At 57.2% G+C, this 17,651-nt stretch overlaps 3 protein-coding genes across 4 annotated transcripts; 1 reads left to right on the top strand and 2 right to left on the bottom strand.

Moving 5' to 3' along the window:
• Positions 1 to 2,593: 2,593 nt before the first annotated feature.
• Positions 2,594 to 4,468, top strand: DND1 (DND microRNA-mediated repression inhibitor 1). The gene is made up of 3 exons (XM_066328802.1): positions 2,594 to 2,707; positions 2,794 to 3,255; positions 3,821 to 4,468. Exons 1-3 carry the CDS (start codon positions 2,623 to 2,625, stop codon positions 4,357 to 4,359), a joined length of 1,086 nt encoding a protein of 361 aa, XP_066184899.1. The 5' UTR covers positions 2,594 to 2,622; the 3' UTR covers positions 4,360 to 4,468.
• A 2,058-nt stretch (positions 4,469 to 6,526) lies between these two features.
• On the bottom strand, positions 6,527 to 8,728 carry WDR55 (WD repeat domain 55). The gene is made up of 8 exons (XM_066328936.1): positions 8,694 to 8,728; positions 8,474 to 8,625; positions 8,271 to 8,371; positions 8,116 to 8,203; positions 7,807 to 7,986; positions 7,597 to 7,696; positions 7,326 to 7,495; positions 6,527 to 7,132 (listed from the first exon to the last, which is right to left on the bottom strand). Exons 1-8 carry the CDS (start codon positions 8,712 to 8,714, stop codon positions 6,805 to 6,807), a joined length of 1,140 nt encoding a protein of 379 aa, XP_066185033.1. The 5' UTR covers positions 8,715 to 8,728; the 3' UTR covers positions 6,527 to 6,804.
• A 735-nt stretch (positions 8,729 to 9,463) lies between these two features.
• On the bottom strand, positions 9,464 to 17,642 carry IK (IK cytokine). 2 transcript variants are annotated; one of them, XM_066328935.1, is made up of 20 exons: positions 17,540 to 17,642; positions 16,810 to 16,876; positions 16,508 to 16,600; positions 16,041 to 16,100; positions 15,352 to 15,519; positions 15,154 to 15,268; positions 14,885 to 14,955; positions 14,729 to 14,775; positions 14,355 to 14,518; positions 14,127 to 14,235; positions 13,682 to 13,721; positions 13,085 to 13,304; positions 12,822 to 12,879; positions 12,275 to 12,352; positions 11,930 to 12,011; positions 11,366 to 11,423; positions 10,913 to 11,001; positions 10,500 to 10,608; positions 9,861 to 9,895; positions 9,464 to 9,692 (listed from the first exon to the last, which is right to left on the bottom strand). In XM_066328935.1, the coding sequence occupies exons 1-20, from the start codon at positions 17,553 to 17,555 to the stop codon at positions 9,665 to 9,667; spliced, it is 1,707 nt and encodes a 568-aa protein (XP_066185032.1). In that variant the 5' UTR covers positions 17,556 to 17,642; the 3' UTR covers positions 9,464 to 9,664. The 2 variants fall into 2 exon arrangements, with proteins under 2 accessions (XP_066185032.1, XP_066185030.1); XM_066328933.1 differs by having other exon boundaries at positions 12,822 to 12,840; positions 17,540 to 17,570.
• Positions 17,643 to 17,651: the final 9 nt, after the last annotated feature.

The raw sequence follows: 17,651 nt of genomic DNA, 5'->3' as shown, positions 1-17,651 counted from the left end.
TAAGGAAGCTCGTCGTGGATCTTTTAATTGGCATAAATCACTTGTTACTGGGTTTATGTGCTTTGCTAGGAGTCCAGAATCCACGGTACTCGCAATTCTGTCCCCAGGATAGCTCTCACTCTCCCCGTGATGGTTTTGGAGGAGTCCGGGTCCGGCCATGCGGTCCTGCCGACCACCGTGCACAGGGACACTTTGTGGGGATAAGATTTCACCCATATTATCAGGAGGCTGCGAGGTAGTGGAATGCGTTGTGAGGTTTAAATTCCTTTTTGTTCTGCCAGTATGTATTACCAATTTACAGTTTTGGATACATTTTATCTCCACAAAAACTTCCCTTTCGGATTCTGTATCAATACTGGAAGCTGACTGAACAAATATCCGCCTTCTTGGTTGAAGGTTGTGCTTCACATATTACAGTTATATTTCCTCTTCCAAATTCACGTTATTAGGCTGAGCTCCTAAATTTGTGCAATTATGGCTTATTCATTAGCGATGGTCATTGAAATGCATTTAGGCTTAAACGTGGTTACAGCCATTACCGCAGTGACCATTACAGGTGGAAAAAGTGAAGGTTTCCATCCAGTGGGTCAGGTTTGGTGATTTATGAGCTCAGTCTGGTACATTCTGGCGCTGATTCCTTCTGTGAGGAGAATAAGCAGTCCTTCCGTGGATAACTTGTTTTTCAGGGGAGACCTGCTGGCATCATTTCCAGTATCATTTTCTGAAAAAGTAAAATTATATAAGTCGGTGGGGGTTGCCCGGACAGATTATTATCCCACTAAAAACGGGGAAAAGCCACTGTGCACTAATTCTGTGATTTATACCACTGCTATCCCTAGTTTCCCAAGTAACTGTGCCCCGAGGTTTAGTCGGTCACAGGCACTTTTAATTTGCATTACTTTTACCGGAACAGGTTGTCCTGTTTCTAAAGCTGTCTGATATTCCCCTTGAATGGAAGGTGGAGCACCTCATTCATAACACGAGCATCTCTTTTCGTAAAAGGATTTGCATAAAATGCTCACGGACCCCCAGCGATTATTTAGTTCATGTAATCCTTGAGTATCCCCCCGGTCAGTGTGTATAGTTTCGGGCTCTTTTGCAATAGGTCATTACCCCATTCTGTGCCAATTTGACTGGGGCAATATGGGCTGTGAAAAAACTCGTTTAAATTCTGCATTTTTGACCCATTTGTACCCACTGATATGGAAAAAGCGAGCTGGTTTCACTGCTCAGACTAGAGAAAAAAGTCCCTTTTCCCATTCAGAACACCTCTGTTCTGTCTCCTGAAATGCAGTCGAACTAAATAGAGAAGGTACGTTTGGTCGGGGCCGGTTTGTAGCAAGTTACATTTAGGTACCATGCTTGGTAAAACCTCGTCCTGGTGTAACAGGATCGTGGGGATCTACTGCTCCTGTTGGAAATTATACAGCTTTTAAATTTTTTTACTACCTTTAGTCGGAAGTTTCTTTTATCTTTGCTCCTGAGGAGGAGAATGGCAATTTTTGGATTTCTTGAAAATAATGCTTGATTATATCAATCTTTCCACCTTTGTTTTCTCGGTGGATGACCTGTAAATCCTAGTTTGGGGAATGGTCAATTAGTCTGACATTACACATAGAATTTTTGGTATCACCGTGAAAATTACTCCATCCCACATCTCACCCATATTAATGAGATGTGGGATGGAGTGAATTTTGTGGTTATACCAAAAATGCATGCAATTAGTGTTGCACAGGTGGGGATTTCCCTGTTTTAAAATTTTAGTAACACTCCTGGCCAATTGTTCATGAAAGGCTGGGTCTTTTCTAATTTCATCTCGTTTTGTAACAAGGCCAAGGATTTGGCCAGTCTCCAAGAGATGCAGTTAATTTTCTAATCTATACAATGTCAGGAGCACTTGAAGCCTGTGTAAGCATTAGCTAAACTTTCCTCCAACTTCTGTTTTCCTTTCTGTCCTCCTGAATGTCTCTTCAGCTGTTCTGTTTTCAAGGACAGTAATGACTCAGCTGCTTTCCTGCTTTCCAGTTCAACTGTCAGTTCTTGTTTCTCTTTAATATTATTTTTTCTGTACAGGCAGGCAACCTTGCCCTATCCCAGGGTGCTCCAAGCCCCATCCAACCCAGTCTTGAACACTTTTAGGGATGGGGCTGCCGCAGCTTCTCTGGGCACCCTGTGCTGGTGCCTCACTGCCTTCACAGGGATGATGTTCTTCCCAATATTCAATGTAACCCACTGTCTTTCACTTTAAAGCTGTCATGATGCAGTGGGGCACCCTGGTCCTGTGCTCCGGCTCTTTCCTGCAGCACCAGGCAGCTGCAGCCTGTGTTTTGGCTTTCCAAGCCCTTGCAGGGCTGTAGGAAACTGTTGTTGACTTTGGGCTCTGACAACGCTTCTGGGCTTTGTGTCATGTGGAACAGGCTGGGACAGTCCTTGAGATGGGAGGTTCCCTGGGAGCAGAGGGGTTCATTTGCCCCTCCACATGCTGGCCAGCAGTGGATCTTGCAGTTCCCTCATGGGGTTGGGAGACTCCCAGCTGGGAGGCTGAAAGCTCTTTGCTCACACAATCACCACCATCATCTCCTCCTTCAGACGTGGGCCAACGGGATCAACGAGGCCGGTAAGATGGCCCTGCTGGCCTGGGAGAAGGAGACCGGCATCAAGCTGGTGCAGATCAACGGGCAGAGGCACTACGGAGGGCCACCCCCAGGTATGGCAGGAGGCAGCTGGGCGCTGGGGCGCTGGCGCCCCGGCAGTGTGGTGGTGGCACTCACCGCTGTCCCCGTGTCCCCGCAGGCTGGGAGGGCGGCCCGCCGCCGGCCGGCACCGAGGTGTACATCGCCCGGCTGCCGCAGGACATCTACGAGAACACCCTGATCCCGCTGTTCCAGAGCGTGGGGCCGCTCTACGAGTTCCGCCTCATGATGACCTTCAGCGGCCTCAACCGCGGCTTCGCCTACGCCAGGTACTGCTCCCTGCAGGACGCCCAGAAAGCCATCGCCACCCTCCACCGCTTCCCGCTGCGCCGCGGCTGCGCCATCGTGGTGTGCTGGAGCACGCAGAAGCACGAGCTCGTTCTCAGCGGCCTGCCCGCCTCGTTGAGCCAGCAGCAGCTGGAGGCCGGGCTGCAGATGCTCACTGAGGGGATCCGCAGCGTCAGCCTGCACACCAGCCCCTGCCAGAGACAGGCCAGGCTCGCTGTGCTCAAGTACAGTTCGCACAGGGCTGCTGCCATGGCCAAGAAAGCCCTGATGGAAGGTGAGTGGTGCTGAGGGATGCTGCTCGGGCTGCTCTTGCTGGGGTCTAGCACCTCCAGGCTTGGCTGCAAGGTGACTTCAGCCTGGAGACATCCCTTGCTGTCCCTGTGTCCTGTGGGGTGCCAGCTGCCCTTGGTACAGTTGATTTCCAGCAGTCCTACTGGGGTTGGGATGAAGGGGCTGCTGGAGGTCTCCGGGAAGCTGCCTGCTCAGAGCAGCAGCATCACCAGTACCAGTTCAGGGCATTCAGAACATTAACCAAGTAATTAAACCTTCCCAGTGGAGCTGCCCAACCCCTCGGTGTCCCTTAAACACTCCTGATGGAGCTACTCAATCCTTCTGAGCCCCATCCCAAGACTGCAATGCCCTAATAGGACACATTTCCCAGACATCCAACCGGGACCTCCAAAGTCCTGGTTTATACCCATTTCTGCCACAGCTGAAGAGCATTTGTCTTTGGTATCTGTTCACCTTGGCCCTAAATCCAAGCTGCCCCTAAAATCCTAGAGATCACTGTAACAGATGGGATGGTGCTGGAGGGTGGGTGAGCATCTCCTGTCTCCTAGGGAACCTGCGCCTCAGGAAGAAAGGGATAAGGGTGGACTGGCTGGGCCCCCAACTGAAGAAGAAGCTGCAGCTCTGTGAGGAGGAGCCATCATCCCGCTGGGAACAGAGAGCCAAGAGCCTGGCAGTGGGCAGGCCATTGGCCGTGCCTCTGTCACTGCAGAATGTGCTGGAGTGCCTGAACATGGTGTGCTGGAAGCATCGCCTGCAGACACCCCTGTTCATCATCAGATGTGTCCAGGTGAACCCCAACGGGTGGCAGAAGTTCTGGTACCAGGTGGTGATCCCGGGGTACCGTGTGCCCATCAGTGGCTTCACATGGGTCTCACCAGACAGGGAGGGCCAGAGCAAGCAGGAGAAGGCCAAGATGGTGGCGGCCCTGCACTTTCTCCGGGTGTTAGGTGAGTCCTTGCACAGCCAACTGTCTGCCTTTCCCAAAGTCTTGAAGAGTCTCCTGGAAGTGTGGAGCTGTGGCAGTTCTGGGGCAGGGTGGGTTGGGACAGGGAGGGACCCAGGGTGGCTGAAACACTGTCACCTCTGAGGTGGGTGTCACCTGCGGGTGGGATTTGTGTTTGGAAGCACAGGCTGCAAGAGGAGGGGGTTTGGGGGTGAGGGCAGGGCCTGACACTTCCCTCTCCACTGCAGGGTGCCATCTGACTTAGGCAGCCGCTGTGATTGAGCCTGAGCCCTGCTGGGGCCGAAGCTTTTCTTCAGCTTGTTGAGAGCTGCCTCTGGAGGAGAAGGGCTGCTGGCCTCGTCCATGGCAGCCACCTGTCCTCGGGCAGCCCTTGAGTTGGTTCTAGTTTTGAGTTGTTGGTTTTCTTGCCAAGTTTGGCTTCTGTTAAACTGGTTTGTATTGTGTTAAGAGAGCAGATCCTGGAGAAGCAGCAGCTCTTGGAAGGGCTACCAGCACTGGATGCCAGTGTGATGGAAGGAGTTCTGCACTGGCATGCCTGGTTCCTGACAAACAGCTTCAGGGGAGGACGAGGCCACACATAAGAAGTGTCCCAGTGGTCACAGAGCTACGGGTTGCTGGAGCTTTGTCTGTGGAGAGGAATGCCTGTAACCTGTTTGTACACTGAGGAAGCAACTGTGGGGTTCCTAGCTGTCCATAAATGATTCCTCCCGAGTAGAAGTCCTCACAAGTGGGAAATTTTGGGACATGTGCAGTTGAGAGTGTCCCAGGGGTTACAGTTCTGTGGGCTGGTGGAAGCTGCTGTGTGGGAAGAGCAGTGCCTGTAATGTGTTTGTGCAGTGAGGAAGCAGCTGTGGGGTCCCCCACTGTCCATAAATGATTCCTCCTGAGTGACAAGTCTGGTTTCATGTTCGTTTGGGATCAAAGTTCTGAAAGCATCAGCTGTGTCATGTCATCTTTTCCTCCTGCATTCTCAGCTCCCTGCCTGTCCAGTGCATCTCAGTGCTCTGTTTTCTCTGTCTTAGGGAATTGCCCCCCATTTTTGTTGCTAAGGAACAATAACCATTCACAGGGAGGCTCCTGCCTTCCTTAGCAGACACCTGTCTTTCAAACCAAGACACCCCTTTATGCTCTCCAGAGACTCCAGGTGTCTCAGGTTTGTATTTGGCCCACCCCCAGCTCCAGGAATGCCTCTGGCCATGTCCTGTCCCACCCCAGCAGGTGCAGCACGAACTCCTGGGCCAGCAGCACCTGGGAGCTGCAGTGGGCCCTCCAAGGGGTCCCAGGCAGTGCCTGGAATCGGCTGGGGGATGTGAGCCACAGCCAGGAGTAGAAATCCTGGCAGAACTGAACCAGATCCTGCCCCCAGCAGGTGCAGAGGCTCCTCCAGGGGCCTTGGCTGCAGTGTCTGGCCATATCTGATACTGTCCCAGGCCCTGCAGATGGAAACCCATCCCAGAAGGGATCCCTGTCCCTCTCCCCCTCCCCACTCATGCACATCTGGAACTGCAAAGTCCCTTGGGTAGCACCCAAGTCCTATCCCTCTTCCTTTTAGAGATCCCAGAATCCTCCAAGAGCCTTTTGGCACTCTTAAGTTCTTTCTTGCATTCCCTGGAAATCTGTTTGTCCCTGCTGGGCCACACCAAGAGTCATGAGGATGAGCCAAACCATCAGAACAAGATGCTGGGAAATGAAAGGCACTGGGTTTATTTCTAATAGAGCTGAAGTCTTAATTAATTAACAAACAGTAATTGACCTGCTGGGACAGCAGGGCAGGACAGTGATGAGCTTGTGTGCCCTGGCCAGGCACCCCAGGACCCCATGTCACCCCCTCATCCCTCCTGAGAAATGCCCAGCCTCCCCCAGATACACCAGCAAACCCCAGAATTGCCCCCTCCCCTCCCAGCACCACATCCCCCACCACAGACCCTCCGCCCTGTCCCAGCAGGGCCACCCAGCTATGTCCCCCCGTATTAGAGCCCTCATTTGCCAGCGATGTTCCCTCACCACCCCTTCCCCCATAAGCCCTCCAGGGGCCCTCAGCCATGTCCCCCCATCCCTGCAGTGCCCCACCGGGGGCCCTCAGTGGTACGCCCTGACCAGAGTCCCCAGCCGTGACCCCCTCTCTCAGAGCCACTCTCCATCCGTCACGCACCCTCCCCAGTCCCTCTCGCCCCAGCCATGTTCTCCCACCCCTAAGGGCCTCCCCCACTGCTCCCCGCTCCAGGCCCCTGTGATGTCAGGGCCACTCCATGCGGCAGGACCCGCAGCCTCACCATCCCCGGGCCCCCCATAACTGCTGCCCCCAGCGAGAGCCCCGCTCGCTCCGACACGCGCTGCCCCTTTAAGGCCGCGCCCACAGCTCAGCCTGAGTGACAGCCCCAGGAGCCAATCAGAACGCCAGCATCCTGCCCGAAAACGGCTGTAGCATCGCCCGGGCCACGCCCCTTGGGCGGGCACTGCCAGGGGCTGCGGCTCTGATTGGCCGCGCCCCGCGAGAGGACGGGCACAGCCCCGCGCCGGGCGGGGGGCAGCGCTGAGGGGACGGCGCTCCCGGCCCCGTGCGGCCGCTCAGTCGCTGTCGCTGTCGCCGCTGTCGCCGCCCTCCCCCGCCGCCGCCTCCGGCTCGGCGTCGTCCCGCAGGTCGGCGAAGAAATCCTCGCCGCTGCCCAGCGCCTTGCTGCTGAGGGCGCGCAGCGGCCCGCCTTTCTTCTTCTTCCGGCGGTAATCATCGACCACCATCGACCCGAGGGCCGACACGTCCCAGAACTTTACCTTCTGGTCGTGGCCGCTGCTGGCCAGGAGCTTCCCGTCCGCGGTCACGGCCAGCTGCTCGATGGGCTCGCCCAGGTGCTGCCCCACGCAGCCCAGCACGCGGTTCGGCAGCACGTTCACCGCCCTGGGTACGGCACGGGGGCACTGAGGGCGCTGCAGCGCCCGGGACCGTCTGCCCTGTCCCGGGCAAAGCTGATGCCGTCCCTCATCCTCCCCTCCTCACTCCACCCCTCCCTATCCCATCTCACCCCCCACAACCCCTCCCGATCCCACACCCTTCCATCCCTCCCCATCCCTCCCCACCGCAGCCCCCTGACCTGATGACTCCGTCCAGGGACCCCACACACACGATGCTGTCCGTGATGGGCACCATGCAGTCAATGGTCTCTGCCCTGAGCGCAAAGCGATCGCTGGCAGCCCCAAAGCCGTCCCAGTTGAAGAGGTAGATGGTGCCTTCGCTGGAGCCACACGCCACCTTCCTCCCCCTCTAAGCACAGGGGAGGGCAGTGAGGCAGAGGCAGAACAAAAAACTCGGAGCGAGAACAGGGGGCTGTGGGATCTGGCTCCAAACTGGGGAGCAGTGCCAACCTTCATCAGCACCACAGACGTCAGGTCCCCGTTCTGCGGCTCCGAGAGCAGATCAAAGCGCCGTCTCTTCACGTTGAAGACGCCCAAGGTGCCATCACCACTGTGGTAGGTGGAAGGGACACGTTGTGAGCACAGGACATGGCACAGGGCATTCCGGCCATGAATGGACATGAGGAACCCGACCCCAAGACCATGAAACCCCTTCAGTACCTGGCTGTCAGTAGGATCTTCCCATTGCTATCCACAGTCATGGCACTGATGTATTCCTCCTGCTGCCGTGCCTCCAGGATGGCACTGCCCCTGCGCAGGTCCCACACCTTCACTGCCCCGCCATCGTCACCCGTGGCAAAGATGTGGTTGTCGATGGGCAGCACGCAGTTGAGGGCCGATCTGCAGAGACCCCGGCCCCACGGTCACGGCTCTCCCTGCCCGGCCCAGAGCTGTGTGGCCCTGCCGTGGGAGGGAAGGGGACAATGCCCCACCCGTTCTGCCCAGAACGAGCCGCCTGTATGGACTTACTCGTGGGCCTTGGGGAAGCGCGTTTCCAGCCGTCCCTCCTCCGCTGTCAGAATGTGGACGGCCTTGTCCTTGGACACAGTGAAAAGCTCTGCAGAGCCGCGTTAGTGCCCCCCGCCCGGCGTCCCCCGGTGCCACCCCACGTCCCCCGCACTCACTCTGCCCGTCCTGGGAGAACGCCACGTCCCGGCACGACTTGAGGTGGTGTCCCGAGGACCAGAGCTGCCGGTTCTCCCCCTCGGTGCAGGAGTACGAGTACCTGCCAGCACCGGGAGTGCTCGCCGGGATCCGCGGGCGGTCGGGGCGCCCCGCCGGCGGTCCCCAGAGCCGGGACGCCCTCCCCAGCCCCGGCCCCACTCACAGGTACACGTCGCCGTCCACATCCCCCGCGGCCAGCAGCGGCCGCGCCGGGTGCAGCGCGATGGCGTTGGCCGTGGCCTCCAGGCAAATGTCCTCGGGGGTGTCCCGCACTCGCGGCTGCCGCGGCGCCGGCTCCGGGGAGTCCTGGGGTTCCTGGGGAGAGCGGGGCCGTGGGACCGGGCCCGGGGGCTCCGGGGTCCCGCAGCCCCACGCGTGCTCACCTCCTCCATGGCGGCCGCCATATTGCCCTGCTGATTTGCATGGCCACGCCTTTGGTTGGCATAAACCCCGCCCCTTGTTTAACGGGACCGCCCGGCTCAGGGCGGCAGCGCCTCGGGATTCCGGCCTGCGGCTGCCCGTGGCCCCGTGTCACCCGCTCCCCACCCGCCCCGGGTTTTCCTGTTCTTTACTTCTTCGCCACTGGGAGCTCCACAGGCGCCTTAATGCGCACCACGGGCTCCCGAATTCACCCCTCTCTCTGTTCCCAGGGGTGGGGGCTGCCAGGGACCGGGTGGCACCTCAGCCCCTTGCAGGAGCTGGGGCCCGCAGGGGCCCCCTGGAGCCGCCGGCCCAGCCAGGGACCACCAGCAGCGCCCCTGCCCGAGGGGCCATCCCCGCTCCCTGCTGGCCCTGCCCTGAGGGAACAAGCTTTGCCTGCTGCTGGCCCATCACACACGCCCAGCGCTCAGAGCAGCTTGCACATCTTCTGCTTCAGGTCATTACACTGGCTGTACCCGAGCTCAGGGTCCCATTTCGTCCCCCTGCCCTGAGGCACAGAATGTTCAGCTGGGATTACTGCCCCCAAAAAGAATTGTTAATTTTATGCAGGGATGCTGCCCCCAACCCAAAAGGCTCCCACAATAAATACACTGAGCCACAGTTTGTCCTGTCTGCTCCAAGTGTGCCAGGAAAGTAGAAGAGTCCTAGCATCCCTGCTACTCCAAAGGAGGCCAGAATGTGCCTCCTCTCTCCACAAACAGATGTCCACACACAAATTTAATGTGATTTTATTAAGGCTACAACATTTACACAGGACAGGCTCTACAGCAAAGAACAGAGGGAGGGAAGAGCCCCCAGCCCTGAGCAGAGAATGGACGGTGTGTGGGGCAAGGAGAGCACACCATAACGCTCCAGGAAGGCAGCTCCCAGCAGGTCAGGCTTCCAGGAGAGGGAGGAAGAAACAGGGCAGGCATCAGTACTTGGGACGTTTCACCTCAACCCTGGAAGAGAGAGAGGGACAGGAGAGTAGCGAGGATGCAGAGGCAGGCAGCTCCACCATGCTCCCATCCAGAGCTCAGCACTGACATCCACACTTTCACACCACAGAAGGTGAGGAGCCCCAATATAGCTCCTGCAGCTGAGCCACAAGCAGAGACTACTGTACTTACCCATCAGCCTCCAACTTCTTCCTCTTCTCGATGATCTGCAGAGAAAGCACAAAGTCCTGTTACCCTCAGGGAATCTGGCTGCTCACAACTAGCAGAGGGGCTGGAGGGTGCCAGATACACCTGGGGAGAGCTGCAGCCAGGTCAGTGAGCTGGGGTGAGCTACAGCTGGAGAAGCTTGGCCTGTTTCCCCTTTGCTACTTTCTGGCCACCACAGACCATTTGTTCTCACCTTCTCCAGCCCATCCCATACTGCTCACCCTGCCAGGACAACCCCCAGCTCTGCCAGCTGACAAATGGAGCCACTAAATATGTCCTGTCCCCTCCAATCCCCTTTGGATGGCTCTATGCTAATGCTTTTGGACACGCTGATCTGCTGCACAGCCCAGAGCAAAAAGCTCTCGACTGGGGCTGCTCCCAGGACAACAGTTCCAAATAGAGCTCCAGACTCCTCTGCTATACTGAAGCCCCAAGGATTTGGCTGATGCTCTTGCAAGGAGCAAATCCAGCGGGTAGAGCCAGCTCTGGTGCTCAACACACAGTGGGCATGGCTGGGACAGCAAGGACAGGAGGGACTGGGAGCTGTCCTGGCCAGGCTGACAGCTCCAGGCTCAGCAGCCCCAGCCCAGCTCGAGCACTCACAGCACTGATCTTCTTCCACTGCCGGTCCAGCTCCGCCTTGTCGTTGGTCTCCTTGAAGCGGCGCGTCTTGCGTCCCTCTGACATCTTGATGCCGTACTGGAAGGCTGCCCTGGAGAAGGAGCAAGACATGGTTCAGCACTCAGAGGGGATCCACAGCCTGCCAGAGGAAGGGACACATCTCCCCAGCCATGACCACATGCTCCAGAGTTGGCCTGATCCCCTGAAGGCAGCGCCTGGGCTGGAGTCCTCATGAGTGACACTAAGAGCAAAAAACCAACCACCAGGCCCAGGACTCACAGCTCCTCCTCAGGTTTTCATAAGGGAGTCCCCAGCTTGCCCCAGCACCCAGGCTTGGCTAGCATGGCCATCCCACCCAGAACCCTCTCTCGCCCCTTCCTGAGGGCTGCACTCACTTGGGCAGAGCCTCTTTGTTGTTCATGTACTCGCTGTACTCCTCCTGTGTGTCGAAGTCCCAACGGCCCAGAGGCCCCTTCTTGTTACCCTGCAGGGAGAGAATGAGTCAGATGCTGCTGGGAGGGCTCACACAGCCCTGCATACTCAGCCACAAGGCTCCATCCCCCACCAGCCCCAGAACAACAAACGGCCTTGGCTCCAGATCCCCTCTCCAGTAAGCTAAACACAGGAGATTTCATGGAAAAGGGAGAGGGAACAGAGTTGCACGCCTGCCAACACCTCTGGGTCAAGTGCCAGTGACATCTATTTGCTCCTTGACACAATAGGGAGCTGATCAGAAAACCCAAAGCTCACCCAGCTCCAGTGCTGCTTCTTTCCCATGGGATCCTGTCAGCTGGCACTGAAGAGCTGCCTACTTTGCTGGCAGCTCCTACAGGCTGGTGCCAACTTACCTGATCCATTTTGCTGTAGTCCACCTCCTCATCGCTGTCCACAGCCATATCATCCATTCTGGGGAGAAAATAGCAAGGAAAGGGTTCAGAGTGGGTCCGTGAGATGGATCAGGACCTTGGAGCTGGTGGGAGTCACATCTCAAGGTCTCAGACCAAACACATTCAGGTCCTGGACCAGAGAGAAGTGGCCCCACAGTTGACCTGCACCACAGGGCATCCAAGGTTGGAAATGCTTCCAGGAGGACTCTGCAAGCTGAAAGATGTTTCTCTTCCACTGAGGGAAGCCAGAGCTTCACAACCACATGGATTAACATGGAATGCAGCAGATTCCCAGCCATCTCAGCCTCCCCCTGCCTCTGAGCGGCAGCAGGCTCCAGGCAGCCACTTACAGCAGCGTGCAGCTAAGAAGAGCCTGAACCAAGGGCTTGGGATGGCTTTACCAGTCAGCTGTTCCCACAGACAAGGCCAGGCCTGCTCCCCCAACAAGCACTGGGACTGATGTTCAAAATCTTGCTTCCCTCAGCACACCCTGCTCCCACCCCACAGCTTCCCACTGCTCCTTACGTGGCAGGGTAACACTCAGCATAGCTGTTGGACATGCCAAAGAAATCTCCCAGCTGCTTCTTGTCTTCTGGCTTCTTCAAAGTGGCAGCAGTTAAGGAAAGCACCACATGAGCTGAGCCTTACAGCTGCAGGCTGGGCACAGCCAGCTGGAAAACCTCCTCCTGCCCCAACACAACCAAACTGGAGGATGAAGCTTTCATTTGGTGTGGGGGAAGCAAGGCTTGGGCAGCATTTCCCTGCTACAAAACATTTCCCTGAGGCAAAACAGCCCCCAGACGTGCTGGTGCCTGCAAGGGCAGCCCAGCCCCACAGCCAGCCAGGCTGGCACTGACAGTAAAGGATATGCCTCTGTTCCCTCCCAGCCAGCAGCTCCAGCAAACTTCTCATTGATGGACTTGATGAGCTCCTTGGCTGAGCCGGGTCCTGGGGTAGGGAAAGCAACAGGTTAAATTTGGGGGGAAGAACAGCTCACTGCAGAACGCTGGGGCTGGGCAGAGTCTCTGGGACACAGTAATAGGCAGGATAGGCTGAGGTGAGGTACGAGAGGAGGAGGAAACCTCGTACTGATGGGCACTGAAGGGGTCAGCTGATCCCAGGAGACCTGGAATCTTACAACAGTTTGTGTTGGAAGGGATCTTGAAGCCTGTCTTGTTCCAACTCCGTGCCAGGGGCAGGGACACCTTCCACTATCCCTCCAAGCCCTGTCCAACCTGGCCTTGAACACTTCCAGGGATGGGGCAGCCACAATTTCTCCGGGGAACCTCTGCCAGGGACTCACCACCCTCACAGGGAAGAATTTCTTCCTAATATCAAATCTACATCTCTCCTCTTTTAGCTTAAAACCATTCCCCCTTGTCCTAGCCCACTGAGGTGCCCACACCACTTGACTCACCTTTGTCAATGTCTGTGGGCTGCAAAGAAGAGGGAGAGACAGTGTCAATCACACAGAGCTGAACCACAAACACAACAGGCTGGTGTGGTGCTGCCTCCCTTGCTGTGGGACAGGACAAGCACCCAGCAAGCGCTGCGGACAGGCAGAGCTCAGCAAGAGCTGACACTGGCACGTGCAGAGGCATAACCAGAGATACCCAAAGCCCCCCAACCCCACAAAGGGCAGAGATCAGGTGGGACAGTCCTTCACGGGCAGAAACTCACCTCATCATCAGCCTTGGGCTTCTCAAAGTAGCTGTGCCTTTTCTTCTCCTCCTCCCGCTCCCGGTCCCGCTCCCTGTCCCTCTCGCGCTCCCGGTCCCTGTCACGTTCTCGGTCCCGGTCTCGCTCCCGGTCCCGCTCTCTCTCCCGGTATCTCTCCCGTTCCTTGTCCCGTGGCATCTTGGCAGTGGAGGGCACATAATCCCCAATGTCTTCAAAGATGCTAGAAGTGGAAAAGAGTCTGGAGTGTGCTACAGGAAGAGTGGCCATAACCACCTCCTTGTGACCTGCAGCACACAGGACCAGCACCGAGAGCTAAGGACACTGAGAGCTATTGAAGTGGTTTCCACATCTGTCAGAGGTATCACTGCACTTCTGCTCCCTTCTGCTGCAGAACCCAAGTCTTGTGGTCCAGGGCAACAGTGAGCCCTCACCTGCCTCAAGCCTGAAATCCAAACCACATCTTGCCTCCAGCCTTGTCCTACAAACCGCAGGTCCAGCAGCTCCTAACTCAGCCCTCTCTAAATGTGGTGGGCCAAAAAGCCTTTCCCTAAGGAACAGAAGTGTGACCCCATTGCCTGAAGGCAGGGAGGCACTTACTTCATATCAGCTTCAGGAGGCTTCTTCTCATCCAGCTTCCCTGCAAGAACACAACAGCAGTGAGTGGCACATCATGCATTCTGCCCCTGCTGCTCCACTGTCCCTCTCTGGGTTCCAGGCTGCATGAGTGGCAAGCCTGGAGGATGTCACATTATACCCAGCCCCCCAGGAAGCCACTGTGTCCCTGCCCAAGGTGGGGCATTTCCCCAAGGAACTGGGCCTTCATCAGGAAGAGCACAGCACCACGAGGTACCCTCACAGCTCTAATTTCCCAGTAGCCTGTCTCAGGTGCTCCTGCCTTCAGGACACAGTGCTCAAGAAATCACAGTTCTCCAAGCCCACTGTCTCAGGGCACAGGGAATACCACAAACCAAAACACAACCCATTCCCTTGGGATATGCTCCAAGCACTAAAATCCTATTACTTGGTTCCTTTCACCTCCTACCTTTGTCTTTCTTCTTGAGCTTCTTGTTGCGGGTGCCCTGCCTGAGATAGGAGAGGATCTGTGTGAGCTTGCTGATGACAATATCGTTGGTGGTCAGCGTGGTCTGTGCCTGAAAGGGAAATCCACAAGGAAGCATCCTGCTCCCTTCACAGGGAACCCCTCCCAGAAAAACCTGCTCTGGCCAACTGAGAGCAGGGAGGTGAAGCAGGCTGGACACCAGCTGGGTACCTCCATGGTGGGGCAGTCAGCCTTGCTGCGGATCAGCGTGGTGGGGATGTCGGTGTCGGCGTATTCATCATCCAGATCGACCACGTAGGCCATCCTGCCCGGCAGGAACAGCTCGTTCCGCTCGTACGTCTTGTTCTTGAACAGGATGCGGTAAATGTTGCGGCCTGCACAGGAGGAAAAGTGTGGGAAAGCAGAGGACAAGGCCAAAGTGAAGCGTGTTTAGTTTATCCCCTCCTAAGGACACGCTTCCTCCAGTCCTCAAATTCAGGACTTTCCCCCTCCAATGGTTTCATTCCTCCATTCACCCTCCAGGATTTCTCTCACACTCTCACAGCACAGACAAGGTGGGGAGCAGCCACATCCGCACATCTTACCCAGCCGGGTCTTAAATTCAATTTTGTTCTCAGGATCTTCATCTTTCCTAAACAGAAACAGAAACCAGAAGTATTAGAGCCAAGTGAATGGCTCCTCTGCATCCTCCTCTTTGGCAAGCAGCTGCACTCAGGAATCCAAAATACTCAGTCACTCACTTAGTTTCTTTCTGGGGCTTCTCCATCATTTCCTCCTCTTCTTTCTCCTTGCTGGCAATCTCAGCCCGTACCTGGATGCAGAGTAAACCCACAGGTTACAGCTCAAGCCATGCCATTGCTGCCCATCTGTGAGCCCCATCAGATCCCAGCCCTGCAGCAACCCTTCCCAGGAAGGGAAATCCATGCTGTCAAGACCAAGCAGTGACACCCACCCAGTGTGTCCATGGGAGAGGACAGGGCAAGAGCAGCACAGTGACATCTGCACTCACCTTCTGCAACAGCGCGAAGTCCAGACCCTTCACCAAGTGAGTGTGCTCCATGTCACCACCCAAGAACTTGGACTCCTGGATCAACTGTCTCCTCTTCTCCGCAGCAGATTTATCGCTGTGCAATGAGAACAGAGCCAGATAAGGGCCAGCCCCCCTGGATCAGCCCGCTGAGCCAAGGCCCCAGCACAGCCCACGTACGCCTCAGCTGTGGGCCCCACGGCCCTGTAGTTGGCAGTGGTGCTGATCAGCTCTGTCTCCTCGTAGTCCTTGTTCACTCCATCTCTCCTCTCCTTGGCTCGATCCCGGTACTTCTCAGCCAGTTCCCTCTCGCGCTCGATCTCCTGCTGCCGCAGCTTTGCGTAGTAACTGGGGGTGGAAACCAGCACGGGGTTAGGAGTGACCTATTCATGGTTTTGGGGTCAGGTAACAGCCCTCGAGGCCTCACACACACATTCTGCTCCAAGTCCCTTCCCTAAAAACACACTAGAGCACCATGGGACACAACAGGCCTGGAAGAAACGGCTGTACTGAGGCCAGCTAAGGAGCTCCGTCCTCCCTTCCAAAGGGAAGGGGTCCAGTGCAGTCCTGCTGTGCAGACATGCCCCAAAACACACAGTGATCAGTGCAATGTCCCACCACTGCCTTGCCCTCCCACACACCTACAGGGCCTCTCCTGCTTCTTCTGGAGGTGAAGCTTCAGCTCCATCAGGCTGCTGCCCTCCCACAGCTGTTCCCACAAGCAGTGACATTTCCTCAGCCTGTGCTCTTCTCCAGAGCTCTTAAATAATCCACTCGAGGACCTCTTTGGGAGCCCAAGAGATCAGAATGCTTCCATGGGCAGGACATGATGTATAATTACATGTCCTGCTGCATCTCTGCCCACTTACCTTTTCTTCTTCCTCCTGCGAGCAGCTGGATCTTCATCCTCATTGTACTCCCGGGGCATCCTGGAAAAGGGTGAAGAAACACATGTATAGTCTGTAGAGCCACATGGGTGGCAGGTGCACAGAACAGTACCTCAGACACAGCAGATCACTGAGGTGGTCAGAGATGGAACAGAACAGTCTCTCATCCTTAATTTCCCCCTAATTCCACAATATCAACAGGGTGTCAGACTGATTTTCACCAAACCAAATCTGCCTCCTGCACAAAATGTCTTAACAGCCATGAAGCCTCACTCTCTTATTTACAGCAGCCCCAATCCACCTGCTTCTCCACTTCCCACACTCATTGGCAACAGCCCCTGTAAATATTCCCCTGCAGAGTGCAGGGGGGAGGTCAGCTGGGCACAGAGCCCCAGAGGGAAAGGAGACATGGATTGTCCCATGGACCCGTGAAAAAGAGCCCTACTCACTCATGGTGGCGAGATTTGGAGGGTGGCGCAGATGTTGGCGCAGCCCGCGGGGTCATAAGAAGCTTCCTGAAGTCTTCATTGGTCAGCTTGGACCTACAAGGGAGGGAAGGAACAGAAACCATCATTCCCAAAAAGCTCTGGAAGAGGAGCAGGTCCTGTGTGCTCGAGATGGGCACCAGGTGCCCGTGGAGGGGGCCCAAAGGCTGGAGGGCACCACTGACTTCCAGCGTCGCAGTGGGAATCAGCCTGGGGTCCCACAGTGCTGGCCCAGCCCCAGCCCAGGGCCTCAGTGCTCTACTCACTGGTGGAAGGAGTGCGAGTCGTCCACATCGTGCCCATCGGGGGCCAGGGGGTTGGAGAACGGCTCATCTAGGGGACAGGAGAGAGAGCTCAGACGCTGCCGGCACAGCTTCACACTCTCCCAGGAAGCACGAAGGGAACAGTGTCGCCTGCAGCCCCCAGGTGGATCCCAGCCCGCTGCCGCCCGGGCCGGCCTTGCCAGCGTGCACAGGACACGGGGGTCCCGGTGCCACTGCGAGATCCACCGCCCCCAAGCCCCGCGGATCTGTACCTTCCAGGGGTGTCTGTCCCAGGGCCTCCCCGAAGGCGTCCCGCCCCAACACCCCGGCACTGCCCCTGAATCCTCTCAGCGGCCCGAAACACCCCACAGCCGCACTCGCGGGGCGCACCCGGTGTCAATCCCCGCGCTGAGGCTCAGCCCCGCCGCGCCCCCGCGTAGCTCCTCGCCCCTGGGCTGCCGCGGGGTCCCAGCCCGCAAGGTCGGACCTTCCCCGGCTCCGCGGGCTGTGGCCGAGCCCCGTCCCCCCGCAGCGCTGTCCCGAGCACCGGGCCAGGTGTCCCCGGGGGTGCCCCCGCTCCCCAGCGCAGGTTGGGCCTACACCGCCCCCCCACCGGGCCGCTGCCACCCGCCCCAAGCGCCGCGACAGCCCCGCGCGGGCAAGTGCCGCCGCCCCGGGGATGTCCGGGAATGCCCCGTGTCCCTTGTCCCGGGCCCCCTGTCCCCAAACTCACTGTCGCGGTCCGGCATCGCTGCGCTCCCAGATCCGCTGCGCGGCCCTTCCGCTCAGCTCTGCCCTCCCAGCGCACCCCGCGGCCGGCGCTCCCATTGGCGGGTACCATCACG

This window comes from Sylvia atricapilla, chromosome 14 (assembly GCF_009819655.1).
Source record: "Sylvia atricapilla isolate bSylAtr1 chromosome 14, bSylAtr1.pri, whole genome shotgun sequence".
Lineage (NCBI taxonomy): Eukaryota > Metazoa > Chordata > Aves > Passeriformes > Sylviidae > Sylvia > Sylvia atricapilla.
The sequence above is the reverse complement of the archived record's forward strand: the minus strand, read 5'-3'. Positions and strand labels throughout refer to the sequence as shown.